Source organism: Typopeltis vanoorti, chromosome 24 (assembly GCF_054136105.1).
Source record: "Typopeltis vanoorti isolate ZY-2024b chromosome 24, IOZ_Tvanoo_1.0, whole genome shotgun sequence".
NCBI classification, from domain to species: domain Eukaryota; kingdom Metazoa; phylum Arthropoda; class Arachnida; order Uropygi; family Thelyphonidae; genus Typopeltis; species Typopeltis vanoorti.
In genome coordinates, this window is record NC_143572.1 from 12,273,356 (window position 1) to 12,293,474 (window position 20,119).

Sequence of the window (20,119 nt, forward strand, 5' to 3'; positions counted from 1 at the left end):
TTCAGTCTGAAACTAACAGACCATCCTCAGTGGCTACAAAGGAACTGAAAAAATATGATTTAACAGTCACTTATATCCCTATTAACAAAATATCCACCTATTTCCCCCCCTCGTCTAAAGAAAAGAGCTCAACTATGTCTCTGCCTGGTGTATATCAAGTTCCTTGTAACTGCAATTTGTCGTACTTTGGACAAACAGGACGCTCTATAGAAAAAAGAATACAAGAACATCAATCATACATTCTTCACAACAAATCCGATAAGTCTGGATTGGCACAGCACGGAATAGAGACAACATCCTCTGGTCCAAGACTCACCTTCTACACAGATGTTGCTATAAATTCAAACACCTATTCAAAGAGAGTGCTGAGGCCTTACTTCAATGCCCTAACTTGAATTGAAATGACTGTATATCCTTATCAAAAATGGGAAAGTTTAATCTAGATAACACATTAATTTTTTTTTTAATTGAGACCTTTAATTCTTACATTAGTCTAATGTTATCGTTAATTGAATTTATAAATTAAGATTGTTATATTAAATTGTGAATTATTTTCCTCTCTTTAATGCTTAACAACGTAACATCACACAGCTCGTTCTACTTTTGAATGATCAATTGTTGGTATTCCACCTTGTAAAAACTGGTCCTATGTAGCCACTGAGGATAGTCTCTTAATTTCAGACTGAAATATTTGGCAAACATTAAAATATTCTTGTGTTAACGTGTCTATAATTCCCAATTTTAATGTCACAAGTGTCTCTCAAGAGTATGATTGCCTTTTATAATAAAGCAACAAGAGCAATTGATGAGGGAAAGGCATATTCTGCCATTTTTTTTTTTTTTTTGGATTTTGCGAAGGCATTTGACAGGGTGCCACATGATAAGCTGATATTTAAGTTAAAGCACATGAGGATGTTGGGTTAGTCAACTGGATTCAGGATTGGCTGTCTGATAGGTATCAGAGAGTTGTGTATGGTGGGACAATATTAAGGAAGCAGAAGTGGGGTTCCACAGGGCTCAGTACTGGGAGCTGTATTGTTTAACCTTTATATCAATGACATTGTCAATGGAATTGCAAGGGAATATTCAGTTGTTTGCAGATAATGTGAAGCTGGGAAGGGTTATTAGTAATAGTACAGATGTGGTGGCCATGCAAGAGGATTTGAATAAACTAGACAGATGGGCGATTAATGAATGGGGGTGTCGGTTTAATGCAGCAAAATGTAAAATTTTGAAGTTTGGGATACATCGATGGGATGGCTGCATACTCAATTGGAGGAGCTGCACTGGAGGAAGTAGGAGAGATAAGAGATCTGGGGGGTTATAATTGATAGAAAATTTAAAATTCAGGGAGCATATTGCAAAGGTGATGAAAGTAACCCAGAGGATTGCTGCAATACTGAGAAGGACGCTGACCTGCAGAGATAGAAGAGTTATCATTCCATTGTATAAGACCCTGATCAGACCACACTTAGACTATTGTTCTCAAATTTGGTCCTTGGGATTTGAAGGGGATAAATTACTGCATTTTTCCATGTATAAGACGATACTTTTTTCTAAAATCTTTAGAACAAAAATTGGGAGTCATCTTATACAGTGGGGGTAACCGTATGAGAGACCTGCAGTTGCCGTTACTTACATTAACTGAAGGCAGAGGGGATATATAACTAGATTGATTCGAGGAAGAGGGGCCATCCCTGGAAGTCATGAACAAGAGGGTAAGAAGTGGTTTCTTTGTGTGGAGGATGGTTTGAACCATGGAATGCATTGCTGATAGTGATGAGAGTACGAATGTTCAAGGAGTTGTATGAATAACTTTGTGTTTCTAGGGTGGGCCTCCCACGATGAGTCTTACAACTCAATGGAGACCTTAATCATAATAATAATAATAATAAAATTTTCAGTTTGCTGCTCTGCTCAGTGTTATTAATGACATTTGCAACTCTCACAATCTCACATATTAACGATATCCTTATGATTATCAGGATATCATCTTCAGTCAACCATGATCTACTAATACCGAAAATTTTCAGACAAACTGAGTGTATGAAGACCACAAATTCCTCTCCATATTTCCAATACTTCTGGCATTGAGATATAAACAAGAATGTCACAGAATCCACATCAGCTTTACACCCATTATTGTTCTCCTTAGTCTTGGGTTAATCTGTCACTACCTGCCCTCCGGTACCTAACCTCCATCTAAACTGTAGTTTCCTAGATATTACCTGCATGAAACAGATTTCTCTCTGTACAGCTTCATACTTATTAAAATACAGCACCCATATCCACACAAGTTTCTTTCATTCATCTGATGTATTTTGACATCAACATGTCGAAAGCAGCAACCTTCATTAGTGTTGTGTCAACTGTTTATAACATTTTTTCATTAGAAGCTGAGTTATAGTGCCAAGAGTGACAGTGTGTTTTGACAAATGGTCGGAGAATGAGTTTCAAACAGAGAGCTGTGATTGACTTTTGTGTTAAACTTGGTCAGTTTTATCAAAACACATCAAATGCTTCAAAAAGCATACAATGATGAATGCTTATCCCATACTCAAGTTTACGAGTAGCTTAAGCAATTTCAAAGTGGTCGTGAGATGCTTGAGGACGATGAAAAGCCAGGCCCGTCCAAAAACGTAATGAGCGAAGTTAACATCCTAAAAGTGTGAGAGTTCATTAAATATAACCTGAAATCATCCATAAGATTGATTGAAGATGAATTGAGGATTCCAAAATCAACTGTGTACAACATTTTAACTGAGAGTTTGGGCCTTCATAAATTGAATTCACAATTTGTTCCCCACAAGTTGACTGACGACCAAATGTATCATCATTAAAATTGCTCGTACGGACTCAAACTTCCTTGAAACGATCGTTACTAGTGACAAAACATAGTGTTTTGAGTATGAACCCAAAACAAAGCATCAGAGTGCTGAGTGGAGACCACCAGAAGAGGGGTATCCGAAAAAAAAGTCGCTTGGAGAAGTCAAAAGTAAAGACAATGCTGATTTGTTTCTACGATTCCCATGGCATTATCCAAAAGAATTCATTCCACCTGGCCAAACGGTAAATGGTGAGTTTTATCTTGAATTTTTAAAGCGATTGATAGCGAGAATTTGTCGTGTACAGCATGAATATCGTTATGCAGGCAGCTAGTCACTTTTGCACGATAATGCACCATCTCATTGTTCGAATATTGTGAGACAGTTTTTGAGCAAAAACCAAGTTTGTGTGTTGGATCACTCACCGTATCCACCTGATTTAGCACCCTGTGACTTCTTTCTCTTTCCCCGACTTCATTTGCCAATGAAAGGAAAGTGATACAACACCACTGAAACCGTTCAAGCAATAGTAACCACGACCCTCAACAGTATCCCAAAAACCGATATAAAAAACTCGTTTAACAAATTAATTGCCTGTGCTAAATGCTGCATCGAAGCTGAGGGAGAGTATATTGATTGAAATAAATGATTTGAATAATTATGATTGGCCTGTGTTTTATTTTCTATCAAAAGTTCGGTTTCTTTTTGGATACAGGGTGTATATATATCCAAAACTATTGAAAATCTATGCAATTTGTAAAGGTACTTTCTGCCTAATCATACCAATCTTTAAATTAAAAAAAGAACCTGCCCACATGAAATTATCTATCCCTTAGCCCACCCAAAATATTAATATGCTACAGGTTTACAACATGTCATAAATTTCCGTTAAAAAAATTTAAGTTAATTAAAAATTTCATATATTTTTATAACTCAAAGCATTTAACATCTGAAGATAATACCATTACATTTGGAAAATTTTTGTCAAGTAAAAATATGAAGTTGTATTCAACAAACTAGAATTAAACATATCTGGGACAGTATGTGATAGTATCCAGGAGAATGGATCATCTATGAGACTATGGTGTTTTCACCAGCCATGACTCAGCACAGAATGCACATGCATACTAATTATTATTTTTATCATACTATCAATGATATTCACTTACAATGTACTCAAAACTGGCAATCTATCATTCCACTTGTTTGCCACTTTTCAAACAAGATATCAGTTAAGGTAATACAGAAGTCTAAACTGTAATCTTGCAGGATTTTTGTGGAAAAGATGACACATGTACCACAAGCAGGAAAAACTTGTGATTTCAAATCTGAACAAACTAAGATATACTAAATTTCATATATTTACAATATATCAATTAATTTCAGAGAATTATTTTTCTTGACCAAAAAAAAAAGGATAGAAACATATCATATACTTACCCTTAACAGTGCTGAATCTATAGCAGCCTGAAGAAGGGAAAAAGAATTTTTATAATACTGTACTGCTGGACATGATTCAAAATATTTCCAATCCCTGCAGTTTTCTGTTAGAAATTTAAAAAGCATTCAGATTATTATTATTATTATTATTATTATTATTATTATTATAGAATAAAAAACTAATTATAGAAATTAGTTCTCATCCAAGATGTATCATATGTAACCAAATGCATGTAATGTACGTATCGCATGAAAACCAATGTATGTAATGTATGTATTATATGTCAACCAATGTACGTAATGTAAATATCACATGTAAACAAATGTAAGTAATGTATCATATATAAACAAATGTATGTAATGTATATAATAACTGTAACAAATGTATGCAATGTAAAAAAAAAAAAATATTTTAAATGTAAATCATGAGTTTACACTGTATATTTGTGAGAATAAGGAAATATAATATTTAGATTGCATATGTGTAAATACTGTTGTATAATCACACCTTTTCAAACTTGAAAAAAAAAATACTACATGTAATATTATACTATTATTATATTATTATAATATTATATTATATAATATTATATTATATTATATTATATTATATTATATTATATTATATTATATTATATTATATTATAATATTATATTATATAAATATTATACTATTATAATATTATACTATTATAATATTATACTATGATTGTTATATAAAAAAAAAACTGTTATCATCATTACTATTTAAATCTCATAAAAAAAAAAAATTACCACCAAACCTCTGTGGAGTTAAAAAATCTCATCATGGGAGGTACACACAAAGCCCATCAAGCTATGCTTTAAAATCATTCAACATGTCCACATTCACCACATTGTCAGGCAATGCATACCATTTGCCAAGCACTCTCCATGTAAAGAACCTGTATCTTACACCTGGATCATACCCTCCTTATACAGTTTCCATTGATGATCTCTTGTGTTGTGGAAAAGGATTCGCATTTCAAAATGATTTCCAGATTTCCCAAGGCTTTAAATTAAAAATAAGATATGATTCAACATTATAAAACAAATTACTAAAATAAAACTTTGAGGCCAAAAAAACTCATATGTCACTTAGTCTCCACCAGGCTAGCAACAATTATGCCAGCCTGGTGGTCAAGTGAATGACATTCACTTCAATTAACAGTCTGTGGGTTTTAATTCCATGTGGTTATTTTGAGAAGGAACTACAACAAATGAAGATTTCTAGAATCCAAGTTGCAAACTCCAAGAGGAGATTAAGAAGGCAATGAAGGCTTTTGGGGAAGACTTCAAGAAGTTGAGGGGTTTGTAACTGCAAAATTTTTCGTTTGCATATTTGATGTAAATAAAGTATTTATTTACATCAAATATGCAAATTAAAAATTTTGAATAATTTTTGTAAACAAAAAAGCTATTCTGAATTACTTGGCTTAATGAGGGAACATACCAACCAGTTTAGTCATCAATCTACACCATTAAGTTTTTCCTTTTCAGCAATAACATCATCACATTTATGGATAACTGTAGTATTAACTAGTGTAGAACTTTATCTTTGTGTTTTAAGAACTGCCACAAACAGTACTGCACGGTAAGTGTAGCCTATGACCTATTACAGAGTTCAATACATCACTGTCACTAAATTTAATAATTTTAATCTTAGCATGTTATGTAATAGGCTTAAGTGTCTTCTTCTTTTCAATGGAGCAACAGCACTCTTACTTTGAATTTTATCTTCCATTATTAACAATAAAATCAAGTAATAGTTATAAACAGTTTATAATTCACAGTGAAACACCAAAACACAGAGAGATGTGGCGAGCAATGATAAACTAACAGTTCGTGAAAACTGTGCATTAGTTGATTCTGGGGAGCATCATGCCACTAAAACCATCTTATGAGTGAATGCAACATTTTATAAATGGGCACTAGTCTGGTCATAACTGAAAAGTGTCATGTGAACAGATAATTGTAAAACAAAGGATCATAAGGAATTTATTACACTGAAGTCTGGTATTTCTAAAATAAATAGCATATTCCAGAGGCATCTTTCAGAGTATTATTTGCTTCTGTATAAAAGAAACATTTTTTCCCCATTTTACCCTATGTACAGAACACAATAGGGAAAAAGCTTCCCATCTTATTTGGCTGAAATAAACCAGTATGCAAGAACCAAAGACTTTACAGACACCAAGAACAATTCAAAAGTGGAAGTTGGTCTTTAGAAGAAAAGATAAATGATGCCAATTTATAATTAGAACTATTTTTTTTCAGAAGTGCACCGAATGTATGGCATGAATATGGTCTTACAAAATGAAAGGAGAAGAAGGAGAAGAGAGTTTAGTGTTTTTGAAGCTGTGGTAGGAAGGGTAACCATTGGCTAAAAAAGAAAGGTGTTATTGATGAGGGTAAGTACAGTAGTAAGGAAGATCTGATCAGAGTATACAGTTCTAGCTCCAGTTTGTTCATGTTTTAGCAATTATCACATTGTTGTGATAAAGGAGGTAACTATTAGAAATAATCTATCCCTGTGGTTAGGTCTAATGTAAACTGAAAAGAAAGATCTCTTGTGTTTGTGTGTAATATAATTCACATTTATTCACAATTACTCCATTTTTCTATTGCAAAAGCAAATCCTGAGTCTGGGAGCTTTTTTAGATACACTAAGACTCAAATGCACTGTGGCCATAGAGACAACCTGAGAGAGCACATCAACACAGAGTAACCAGACTATGGTTGTATGTGGAAAATCTGTCCAGGACATTTTTCTTGAAGTGCTCTACATAGAGCCATCATTCTACCTTTAATTTGTTTGTAGAGTAAATCACTCTTACTGTCAATAAGTGTTTCATTCTTTTGAAACCCGAGTGAACAAATCTGTGTACAGTAGTCCATATGTGGCCTAATCAGAGCCTCATACAACAGAACCAGAATCTCTTTACTTCTGCAAGTCAGTGTCCTCTGCATCATTGCCAGAATTCATTGTGTTGTCTTCACAATTTTTGCAATGTCTCCTCTAAATTTTAGATCTTTATTCACCATTACTCATTCATTCTTTTATTTCAGACAAACTGTATGCTTATTTTTAAGTTTTGGGAAGTTATTGCTATTAATTTGTTTATAACTTGTTTATATTTTTATTTATTTATATTTTTAAATTAATTAATTCATGTGTAAAAAGTGTCTTGATAGATTAGAGCATTTAGAAATGGGAGCAAGTGTCAGGACAGTAGTAGAAGAGCTTAGGCAAAAGTTAGTGAAAATGAAAAGTAAAATGATACATCTGGAAAAGGATATTAAACATCTAAAGAAGAAATTGGATGATGAGAATGAGAAGGAAGAAGATAGTATTACAAACAAAGAGTCAAAGGATAGTTGTATATCATTGTATGGGGACTTGATCATTAGAGGTGTGATGACTAATAAAGTGCACAAAACATGCTTTCCTGGTGGAACAATGAAGTGAATAACTGATGTGTTGCAGTAAAGGAAAGACTGAGTATCAAAATTAATGGTAGTTATGGATAAAAATATTGAGGAAAAAAAGAATGTTGATAGAGACTTGAAAAGTTTTTGTTGCAGGTAAAGATTAATAGCATTGCTGGAAACGTCATTAGTGTGTTGCCCAGATATGACAAAAATGAATTGGAAAAGAGAGCAGAGATAATGAATAGTAAGCTGGCTGAGTTGTGTGAGGCAAAGGGTGGGTTCAATTTGTAAATCTGTGAAATGAATTTGAAGGAAAGTTGAAATGGTTTAAAGTTGAGGGATTACATATGAATGGGTTTGGTGTTGAGCATTTAGAAAGGCTATTATTTTCTGGGAAGGCACAGAGCCAAGAAGTTAATGTAGTAAATGATCAGAGTCTGCTTATGAAGGATAGCGCAACTAAATGGATTGTACGACAGGAGGAAGATAAATATGAAGTTGAAGATGTGATTGCAGCAGCACAAGATGATGGAATGCTTAAAGGTGGGGATGAGACAGGTAGGAATGGAAATCAGAGTAAGGTTCAGGAAAATGGGAGTGGTCAGACCGAAGAGAGAGGTGTGGTATAGCAGCTAGAACAGAGAATGTTGGTGGTGTAGAACAGCCTCAAGGACACAGGAATTGTTATGTCTGTACACCACAAATGTAAGGAGTATTTGAAACAAGAAAGCTGAGTGTGTTGCATTGATTGAGTCAGTATGCCCAAAGATAACCGGATTATGTGAAACTTGGTTGTCTGTAGAGGATGTGATGTTGGGAGGAGAAATAGAATGATATATAATTTTCCAGAAGGATAGAAATGTGAAAAGAAGAGGAGGGAATACAGTTAATGATTGCAAAGGATTTATGTCCACAAAGTGTGGAAGTTGATAATGCATGCACAAATTTTGGTGAAGTTGAAATAAAAAGGCTAGTATATCAGATAGGATGCTGTTATTATAGGCCAGAGAATGCAGAGAATAATGAGTGTGAAATATTTAGGCAAAATTAGTTGGACTCATAAAAAGGAGATCCTGATGGGAGACTTTAATTACAGGAATATAGAATGGAAGGAGGAGATAGTGTATAGGAACAAGAAGAGTGAGTTTGTGAATTTCTGAGAGATAAATATCTTAATAAGCATGTGACTGAAGCAACTAGAGGTGTTAATGTTTTGGATTTGGTAATAACTTCACAAGATGAAATAAGGAAAATAAGAAAGTTGTTGTGTCATATTATAAAGCACTGGCCCAACTACACTTGGACTATTGTGCTCATATCTGGTCACCAATTTTCAGTGTGATGTATAAACAGTGGAGTTTAAACTCCAGAGCTAAGTGACTAAGACAATATCAGGACTTTGGACTGCTAGCTATGGAGAGAGGTTGAAAAAACGTGGATTGCAGAGTTTGGTGGATAGGAGGAAAAGATGTGATATGATAGAGATGTTTAAGTTACTGATAGATTTTATCGGACAAATTCAGATGAGATTAAGAAAAGAGTAGAAGGTGAGTAGGGGAAAAACCAGAGGTTATCCCTGGAAGTTATGTAAGAGCGTGGTGAAGAGAGGTGTGAGGAGTAGATTTTTTACATGAAAATTGTCAGCGAATGGAGTGCATTACCAGAATGTGTTGTTAATGCAAAGCATGCTAAGGATTTTAAGATTCAGTATGATAAATATGTTGTCAGTTGAATGAACCTGCCACAATGCATCTGCCGACTCCATGGAGGGTGCAATAATAATAATAATAATAATTCATTATACAGATATTCCCACATTTCTGAACTCTAATAGTGTTTCCTCCTATTGGACAGCTGAGACCAAGACACATGATACTGTATGCATGCTGTATGACTCATTCTTATATATTCAGAATTTAAACATTGTTACCAGATTTTTGGTCTTCTCCCTGACAGAAGCTCATGATATATTGAGCAAAATATATGGGAATAATAAATTATATTTAGCTCTTTCTTACATGTGTGAAGCCATTATTCAAAAAATATAGTGGTTGAACAACCAGTAAGTATATATGAATATTAGTGATATTTCTGTTTTATAATTATATTATGGTGCACTGTCTGCAAAAAAAACATCAAAGGAAACAAAAGCAATTGTTGCAATAAGTAGTCCCCTGCCCACATTTTATCATCTAGGAATACAAAACTGCACTTTCATATGGTAGTATAATAAACAGCTGTTAGCTATATTTTCTACAACATTTTTTTTTATTTTACTAATAAAAGATTGTTTTGAGAACGTGTATGCAAATTATCAATCAATTCTTTGAACTTACAATTATTTTACATACTGGTGCTGAGTATTACTGTTTGCATGATGGATAGTTTCATTCTTATTTTCCTCCAGTTCAATCATCAAAAATAAATCAAAGATTATACACAAAATCACTGCCACTGTTCCTTTCATAAAATAATCAGATATACTTTTTATATCTTTTATGGAAGAATATTCAAACTCCTGTAATATGAAATTGCCTATAATAATATTTCAGTCTCAAATAAGATCTCGGGAAACATCACTAGGTTTGAAAATGAAGATTGTGCATTAAGATTCACAATTCTCTATTTCACCTTTTTACCTCGAGTCATTTCCAAAATACGATATGCCTTGCTAATCTTTTAGGATTTGCCAGGCTTTTCTCAGATGTATTGGAAATAAACTCCAAAAACTAGTCTTTCCTTTCTTGAGGTTAAAGAACAGAAGGAAGATGTGAGGTCACTGAAAATTTTACAAGATATTTCTCTTATCCATTATTGAAATAGGTTTTTATGGTATTTTAGTGTATTTCTGCTACAATGAAACTTTTACTTTGGGTGATTTATTCATAAATCCTACCCATTTTATTTAACCATAGCTCTTCAAAATGCACACATGCATAACTAAAGTTTACAAGATGAGAAGTAATTTATTCACTACCATATATATGCACCATCCATAATACCACAACTATAAACTGGAATCCATTTACAGTTGTTATAATCTATAACAAATTTATCAGTATTCATGTCTATTCTTTTTCCTAGATATGCCATACACAATTGGCTCATTAAATTAATCTGAAATACAGGGGTGATTGTAAAGTTGCACAACCCAGAAATAACACATATCTGTTTAAAGATTAATTACAAGTATATGAAAAATGAACAGCTACAAATACAGGTTATAATCAGACCTTTATAACAAAAGAAGAATAGGAACCTCATTATAAAATATGTTGCAAGTGGCCACCACTTTATGAATGCAAACTTGGGCTCTTTTTACCAAGTTTGATGCCACCTCATGAAGCACCTGCACACCGATGTTTTCAATTGCTGTTGAAATGTTCATTTTTAGTTCATCCACTGTGTGAGGATTATTCCAATAAACAACAGCTTTGAGATACCCCCAAAGGAAAAAATCTGGTGGTGATATATCTGGTTATCTTGGAGGCCACAATTCTTTCGAGATGAGACGGTCACTGAAAAATTCTTGCAGAAAATATACAGCACTATTCAACATGTGGCACGTGGCCTTGTCTTGCTGAATGAACAATGACATTCACTGACATCATGGAGTGCCACAAACTGTGCAATGATGTCTTGGTTAACAAAACTATTCACCATCATTTCAAAGAAAACGAGTCACACTATATGACACCATAATATTGCACACCATACTCCGATTTTTTGAGCATGAAAAATTTTTAATAAAATTTTTAATGTGGATCTTGTGGATTTTCACATGACCAAATCCTATTGTTTTGAATATTCACATACCCACTGAGGTGAAACTAGACCTCGTCAATGAAGAAAACTGTATCAAGCATCTCTACACCACATTCTTCAACAAATGAGCATAACCATCTACGTAGATTATTCATTTACCGTTATCTGGGTTCTTCAGTACTGAGTGCACACAATATAGATGAAGATATAATGAGCTTGCAACTTTCTGAGCACTGCTGTATGACATTGATAATTGCATGCAAGTTTCCTGAGACTTTTTGTTAGGGGGAGAGCTGCAATGCACTCTTTACCTCATCCATTTTACAGTATTGTCAATCAAAATGCAATGTCTTCCAGAGCGATTCCTATCTGCAACAGATCTAGTTTCCCAAAAATGCTGCACTAATCTCATTATCATTGCTGTACCTGGATATTATTATTATTATCACCCAAGACCCTGTGGTGTCAAAGACTCATCTAGGAGGTGCTTTTATCATCACACTATACTTTAAACACACTCAAATTCTCTGCATACACCACACTCTCAAACAAGGCATTCCGATCATTCACAACTCTTCATGCAAAAAACCTGCTTCTCACTCTCCTGCTCACACCCTCTTTATAGAGTTTCCAGGGATGACCTCTGGTTCTCTCCTGATCTCCCACTGTTTTCTGTAGAACCTATCCAACATTGATCCTGTAACAACCCTTTACTAACTGGTAGGTCTCTATCATATCTCCCCTCTTCTTCCTATCCACCAGACTCTGTAAATTGCATCTTGTTAATCTTTCCTCATATTCGACATTCCAGAGGTCAGGAACTACCTTAGTCAGTCGCCTCTGCACCCTTTCCAACATCTCTGCGTCCTTTTGAAAACCAGATGACTAAATCTGGGCACAGTAGTCCATGTGTGTGGCCTAATCAAAGCCTTATACAATGGAACAAGAGTCTCCTTACTTCTACAAGTCAGTGTCTCCTCCACATCATTCCCAGAAATCTTTGTGTTGTCTTCGCAATTTTGACAATGTGTCACCTAAATTTCAGATCCTTATCCACTATCACCCCAAGATCTCTTATTTCCTGCACCTCTGTCAATATATCCCCACCAAGCATTAATTCTGCATCCCATCTTTGTTTCCCAAATTTTAAAACCTTTCATTTTGCAACATTGAATTTGCATCCCCATTCCTGTGCCCAATCACTGAATTTATTCAAGTCTTCTTGTAAGGCCACAACATCTTCTCTACTCTTTATAGTTCATCCCAACTTTGCATGATCTCAAACAACTGAATATCTCCATCCAAATCTTCGCCAATATCATTAATATACAAGTTAAACAGACCCCTGAGGCATGCCACTAGTGACCTTTCTTTTCTGGGATATTGTTCCCCCATACACAACTTGCTGATACCTATCAGATAGCCAGTCTCCGATCCACTGCACTAATCTAATATCCAATCCCATCCTCTCTAGTTTGACTATCAACTGATCATGCAGTAATCTACCAAAAGCCTTTGCGAAATCTAAGTAAGTCATCCCTTGACTTACATCCGTTCGAGTTACGTCCTCTCAAAGATATGTCTGTGATCCCATAAGGCAATAAAGAACATTTTCGGCTATATTTTTGAACAAGATGCAAGTGAGCATAAGGTAAGGCATGGACAATGGCAACAGTGCTTTCAGCGGAAACCTCCCTCTGCAGTTGGCACATGTTTTTAACAGTTCCTCTGTTGATTTTATGTTTGAGAAATGGGTTATTTGTATATTTATCGTTAAATATTTCGTTATGTTTTGTGCAACATGGCTCCTACATGCACAGTTAAAAAAACCTAGTGAAGAATCACAGAAAATAAGGCAAGCAATTGCTCTTGAAACAAAGTTGCAAGTTATAAAGCAACATGAAGCTGGTAAGCTTGTCAGTGTGATCACACATGACTTCGGATGGTCTCATTCTACAGTGACGACCATTTTGAAAAATAAGGATAAAATCATAGAGGCTGTGAAAGGATCTGCTTCCATTAAATCGACGATGACAAAGCAACAACAAGGTCCTATCGGTGATATGGAAAAGCTACTTGCATCATGGATAAAGAACCTGAACCAAAAGTGCATACCTCTTAGCAATGTGACTATAACAGCTAAGGCACTAAGTCTCTTCAACATGTTGAAGGAGAAAGCAGAACCCGATTATGACTACGAATTCAACGCTTCTTCCGGATGGTTCATGAGATTCGAGCAACATTTTGTGCTGCATAATGAAAACATGTATGGGAATCTGCAAGTGCTGAGAAGGCTACCAAGGAGTTTGTGGAAAAATTGGATAAAATTATTATGGAGGAAAATTATTTGCCACAGCAAATATTTAATATGAATGAGACATCCTTGTTTCAGAAAAAAATGCCCAAGTGGACATTCATCCACAAAAAAGTAAAATATATACCTAGTTTCAAAGCTCTTAATGCCCATATTACGATTCTGTTATGGGTAATGTGGATGGATATAAACTGAAACCATTTGTGATATGGCACAGCGAGAATCCACGAATCTTCAAAAACATTAGGAAGCATACTCCCAGTTCATTATCGGAGAAATAAGAAGTTGTGGATGACTCAAAAACTGTTTGAGGATGAACTGTTATGCGAGTGAAATAAAAAGCTATTGTGTGAAAGAAAATGTAGAATTTAAAATTTTATTAATTCTAGATAATGCTCCAGGTCATCTGCCTCATATGTCTTATATCGGTGATCTTCACCAAGTTCAAGGTCATGTTTCTCCCTCCAAACACTACCTCATTGATCCAACCGATGGACCAGGGAGTTCTTGCAGTGTTTAAGGCTTATTATCTATGGAGAACTTTTTCACAAGCCATTTCTGCTACTGAAGGAAATGACCAGACTCTCATGCAATTCTGAAAAACATTCAATATTTATCATGCTATTAAAAATATTGCTGTGGCTTGGGACGAAGTGACCGCTCAATGTATGAGTGCCAAATGGAAAAATACATTAAAAAGGTCTGTGCATGATTTTGGAAGTTCGTTAGTGGGCCTAGCAAACAATCTGAATCTTTAAGTGAATGATGACAACATAATTCAACTCATAGAAAGTTCCCCTGAAGAGTTGACCAACGAAGAATTGGTTAAACTGGAGGAGCAACTGTTGCAGAAGAGGAAAAACGAGAAAAGGAAAAGGGAAAAGAGAAACAGGAAGAGGTAGTTAAACAATTTACAGTTAAGGGTCTTTCAGAAATGTTCTTTGCAGTTAGCAATGTTCTCAAAAATGGCTGAAGACAAAGACCCTAATGATGAATGCTACTTAATAATAGAAACGAAAGTACATGATGTGTTTGCTTGCTATGAACAAATTTATGATGAAAAGAAGAAGAGGAATAAGCAAAGCACATTGGACATTTTCATCAAAAAAACAAAGGTTACACCAGAAGAGCCACAGGCTGATTGTTCACGCAGGGAGGGTAATGAAGATGTGATTGTGAAGGAAGATTTGGGTGATTATTCTCCTGTTTTATAGTAGCAATAACACACAGTACAGTTTTATAATAAAGTTTAAAAATTAAAATGACAGTATACATATTACGGTTAATTCCCTAACCCCTATAACTCTGTTGATTTAATTATTATTATTATTATTATTATTTCGGGCAACTCCAAGGAGTCGACAGACTCATCGAGGGAGGCCCTAACATCATGTTGAGAACAACTATTCGACATTCACACAGTATCTATCATACCTCGCCTTGAACTCATTCACGGTCATAGCACCCCCAACAGACTCTGGCAGCTTATTCCACTCATTCACCACTCTCCAAATAAAAAACCTAGCTCTAACACCCCTGCTAACCACATTCTTACCCAGTTTCCATGTATGGCCCCTAGTCCTCCCACCACCAGTCCTATTCTCAAAAATATCTTCTGGATTAATCTTATATAAACCCTTCAGTAATTTGAATGTCTCAATCATATCACCCCTTTTCTGCCTATCAACCAATTTTTGCATCGACTAAATACTCAACTTACATCCTGCTGGAAGGAACGGAACCTGGACGTAAGTTGAGGAATGACTGTATATTACTGTGTATCCATCTCCTCTGTCCAAGGAAGCTTCTTACTTTATTGTAATAAGTAAGTAGATTACTAAAACTTGAACTCCCTTTAGCAAATCCATGCTGTCCATCAAAGATAATACCATTGTTGTCAACCCAATTCTGGATCTTAGTTCTCACAAGCTTCTCCAATAACTTAACCACAACACCTGACACAGAGATAGGACTATCATTTGATGCTTGAGTTCTATCACCCCCCTTATAAAGCAGCACAATCTTGCTCTTCTTAGGAACTTGACCCAGTGCAAGACTCATATTAAAAAAATAAGTCAAGGCAGATGTCAACTCCCTGGCACATTCCTTCAAAATACGTGGTGATATGTGTCCATTTAGACTATTCGTATTTGGTCTTTATATACTGTAATAAACACAAAAACTTATTCTGATTATAAGACCATCGGTTTGATACACATGTGTACAAGAACGCCGACTAGTTTCACTAGCATACTGTCTAATTTTGTCAAGACTAAAAAAAGGTGAAAAAAAATAATAAATGCAAAAAAATGAAAGAATACAGTAACCATTAACAACGGTTAGGCAACCATGAAGCATCTTGCTACATGCATATATTGTCACGCAAGCTGTCAAATTTGGTTGCCTAACCATTGTTTACGGTTATTGTATTCTTTCATTATTTTGCATTTATTATTTTTTTTCACCTTTTTTAGTCTTGACAAAGTTAGACAGTATGCTAGTGAAACTAATTGGCGTTCTTGTACATATGTGTATTAAACCAATGGTCTCATAATTAGAATAAGTTTTTATGTTTATTACGTGGTGATATATTATCAAGGCCCACAGCCTTATTAACATCTATGTTGTTTATTTTTAACAGTATATATTAAAATACAGAATAATAAGTAAATAATTATTTATTAACTTATTGCTGATATTTCGCTGGTGTTATAACCAGCATCTCCAGAGCACAAAAACACAGTTTGTCACAATACGCGAAACTATAACAACATGATGTAATCAATGGACTAGTTAAACAAAATTGTAGCAACAACACAAAGACTAGAGTCCTAATTTTGGCACCCTCTATCTGAAAAAAATAAAAAATAAAAAATTGCAGCTATCACATAAGACTAGAATCCTAAACAGAGAAAAAAAAAACGGTACTAGTTTTTTTTTCTTAAGATGACTGTCTCCCAGATTTTAGGCAAATTTATACAGCCATATTTGTTGAGATTTGGAATGTGTTTCAGGGCTTCTGTTGCCTCTGAGAACAATCTCTCCGACTTGTAAGAACTTCTGTGCAGTACTTTTGTGTTCTTCCAGTTGATCCTGTGTGCAAGGGTATCCAGAGAATGGTCCTCTAGGCCCGACTTGCCATAGTGATAATGCCAGATGTATCTTTTATGTTCACTGATGCGGATGTTCACAGTTCTTCCTGTTTGACCATAGTAGGCTTGATTACATGAGCAGGGTACTTCATAGACTCCTGGATGTAATAAAGGGGGAATGCTGTCCTTGGGTGAGCAGATAAGGGTTGCTAATTTGCCACACGGTCTGAATGTGGTGCGTAGTTCATGTTTATTAAGAATTCTAGAAATATTTTCAGATGTGCCTTTAATGTATGGGATGGTGACTGTTTTGTTGTAGTTCTCTGTGGTGGATAGTGGGAGGGATTTCTTCAGAGCATTTAGTATTTTTTTATCTTATGGGGATTATAGCCATTGGCCAAGAAGGTGTGGCATAAATGAGCCAGTTCAGCAGCAAGAGCATTGTCATTGGAACAGATTGCTCTCGCTCTGTGGGTTAGTGTTTTTAAAATGCCATACTGTTGAGAAGGGTCATATAATACATATAACATATAAGTCTGTCCACATGTTTATTAACATCTAGTTTGCTCAACTCCCCCATACACCTCTTGCTCACTTACAGCCAGTCTCTTCTCCCCCATCATCAACTGCTCTCAAGCTCTCCATGCAGTTACATTCACAAGAGTGAAAGACCTTTACGAACTGTTCATTAAGTATCTCCACTATATCTTCCTCAACAGCTGTCTTTATGCCATTTTCTCCAATTGATGTCATCCTTCAATAAACATTTTTTTTTTTTTTGGCGGCTACATATCAAAAGAATCCCCCAGGATTATTTTTGGCTTCATTAGCTAACTGCTGCTCACTTTTGCTACCTTTACTAACCAAGTCACCTGCCTTACCTGGTCTTTGTAATCCTAATGGAAATGGTTATTACTACTTCTCTTATGCTGCCTCCATAATGCCCTTTTTTCTCTGTATTGCATGCTTAATATCTTTATTCATCCATTTCACACCTATCTTATTTAACCTTCTGAACCTTGGAATACATTTAAACAATGCCTCTACTAGATAGTTCTTGAAAAATCAGCCAGTGCAGCATTGACCTCTTTTCTAGCTAACTCCTTATTCCATGCTACACCAGCGAGCTGTCTCCTGAGGTCTTCATAATCATCCCCCCCCCCTTGTAGTTCACATATACCCTTTTCTCACAGAGGTCTTCACACTGCTGGCAAATATCCAGGTAATCACTTCATTGTCACTCTCACCAATTGGTGGGTTATTGGACACCTCATTTATAATTACATCCTCTGATGAGATGATCAAATCCAAAACCCTCAATCCTCGTGTGCCCTCTGTTACATACTGTCTGAGGTAGTTGTAGCTCAAAAACTCAAGAAACTCATTTTCTTTACTTCCAATTGCTATCTCATCATCCCAGTCTATATTGCCATAATTAAAATCACCCATAATGATCACCCTTTTCTTATTTGCTTGGCTAATTTGATTATACATTTCATAGTCACTACCATCCACATTATCAGGTCTATAACAACATCCAACCAAGTATTTCTCACAAAATTCCTCGGCAATAAATGCATAAGAATGATTAGCGAAATAACTTTCCAAAATGAAAATTGGTTGTGGCTGGGAAAAAGACGTTTCACTTCCACAATGAATAAAGCTACACTGAGAACAACCTGCACACATCACAGTGAACTTGGTATCGCCAATAATTTGTAATAATATGATGGAGACATCTAGTGGCGTAAGGAATGATTATAATGATTTGGAAACAATTGGTACAAATTCAAACTTTCCATTGTGCAACTTCACGATTATCGTGTATAATTATGTCATAAAAATTTAAGGTTCCTGTGTTGCTCAGTGGAAGTGGCATATATCATTCATGGTGCTACACCATCTGAAGAAAACAGCATCATAAGTACAATTTTAGTCGCTAACTAAAGTAACTTTTTCTAAGCCTTTTTTTTTTTGACTAGTTTCCAAGTTATTGAATCTCTGGCATGAGCAAGCAAATTTTTCCTTTGTGAAAATTGGGTTTTTTGTCCTGTAAATTCAAGAAAATCAACCATAGAACCCACACTATTTTCAGACAGTAAACATAAACAGGAACCACAGCAGCTGAGAAGAGAGGTGAAGAGAGGCAGCTGACAAATGCCTCTCTTCACCAAATGCCATGTATAATTTAGTGATAGTCTTGGGTCAGCTATCTCTAGTTGGCTACCTGTGGAGATTGAACTGTCTCCTCAGCCTCCAAAAGTTAGATAGGGGTAAAATGGATTCACCTACTCTCTATAGGAGAATAAATGGAGTTAGCTGATTTTTTTATTTGAAATTTAAAGTTCTAATTAACTATATATATATTTAGCTAATTAGATTATTACACAACATTTCACCTTGGTTACCAAGGCATCTTCTTTGGCACAAAGAAATACACTAAGCACATGCATTTAGGCATACTAAAGTGAAGGCAAACACAAACTGATTGTGAAGGATAGGATCCTGTTTGTCTGTTGATGTGCTCGATGCATGTGATTACAGTATTTCTTTGTGCCCATGAAGAAACCTTGGTGATCAAAACAAAATATTGAAGTAATAATCTAACTAACTAAATAAATTTAGTTAGTAAATTAGTATATGTAGATGCGTACTTACTCTGCTAAAAATCAATGTGAATGATAATCAATGTCCAAGCATCCATACCAGGAAGAAAGGGATGTTGGTGTGATAGTAAATAAAAATTTGAAGTTTAGGGGACATACTGTAAAGATGGTGATGTTAACTCAGAGGATTGCTGCAATACTAAGAACTCTAACCAGCAGAGATAAAAGAGTGGTGATTACCCTGTATAAAGCCTTGATCAGACTGCATCTCTATTACTGTGTTCAAGTCTGGTGAACAGGATTGACACTGGAGAAATTTTTTTATAAAGTAGAACATGGGAAATGAATAAAAACAAGGGGTATCACTGGAAGGTGCAAAAGAAGGTGGTAAAAGAATGACGAATGGCTTTTTTTTTTCTTTTTTTTTTCACATGGAGGATGGTTGGACAATGGAATAGGATAGTGAATAGGTTTAAGGAGTGGTATGATAGACTTTATGTTGTTTAAGATGGGTATCCCACAATGAGACTTGTAACTCCATGGAAGAAGTCCTGAATTATTATAGAAGTAAATATAGCATAATAAATTATAATAATTTATTATAACATCATAATAAATAATAATAAT

General features: G+C 35.1%; 1 protein-coding gene across 1 annotated transcript in view; it reads right to left on the reverse strand.

The window, feature by feature from the left end:
* The window catches only part of LOC150092928 (cholesterol transporter ABCA5-like), a 640,434-nt gene that overhangs the window by 604,567 nt on the left and 15,748 nt on the right, over positions 1 to 20,119 (reverse strand). The window contains exon 2 of the mRNA XM_090414108.1: positions 4,266 to 4,369. Within this exon, the coding sequence (XP_090270234.1) occupies positions 4,266 to 4,369 (104 nt within the window). The remainder of the gene's footprint in view (positions 1 to 4,265; positions 4,370 to 20,119) is intronic.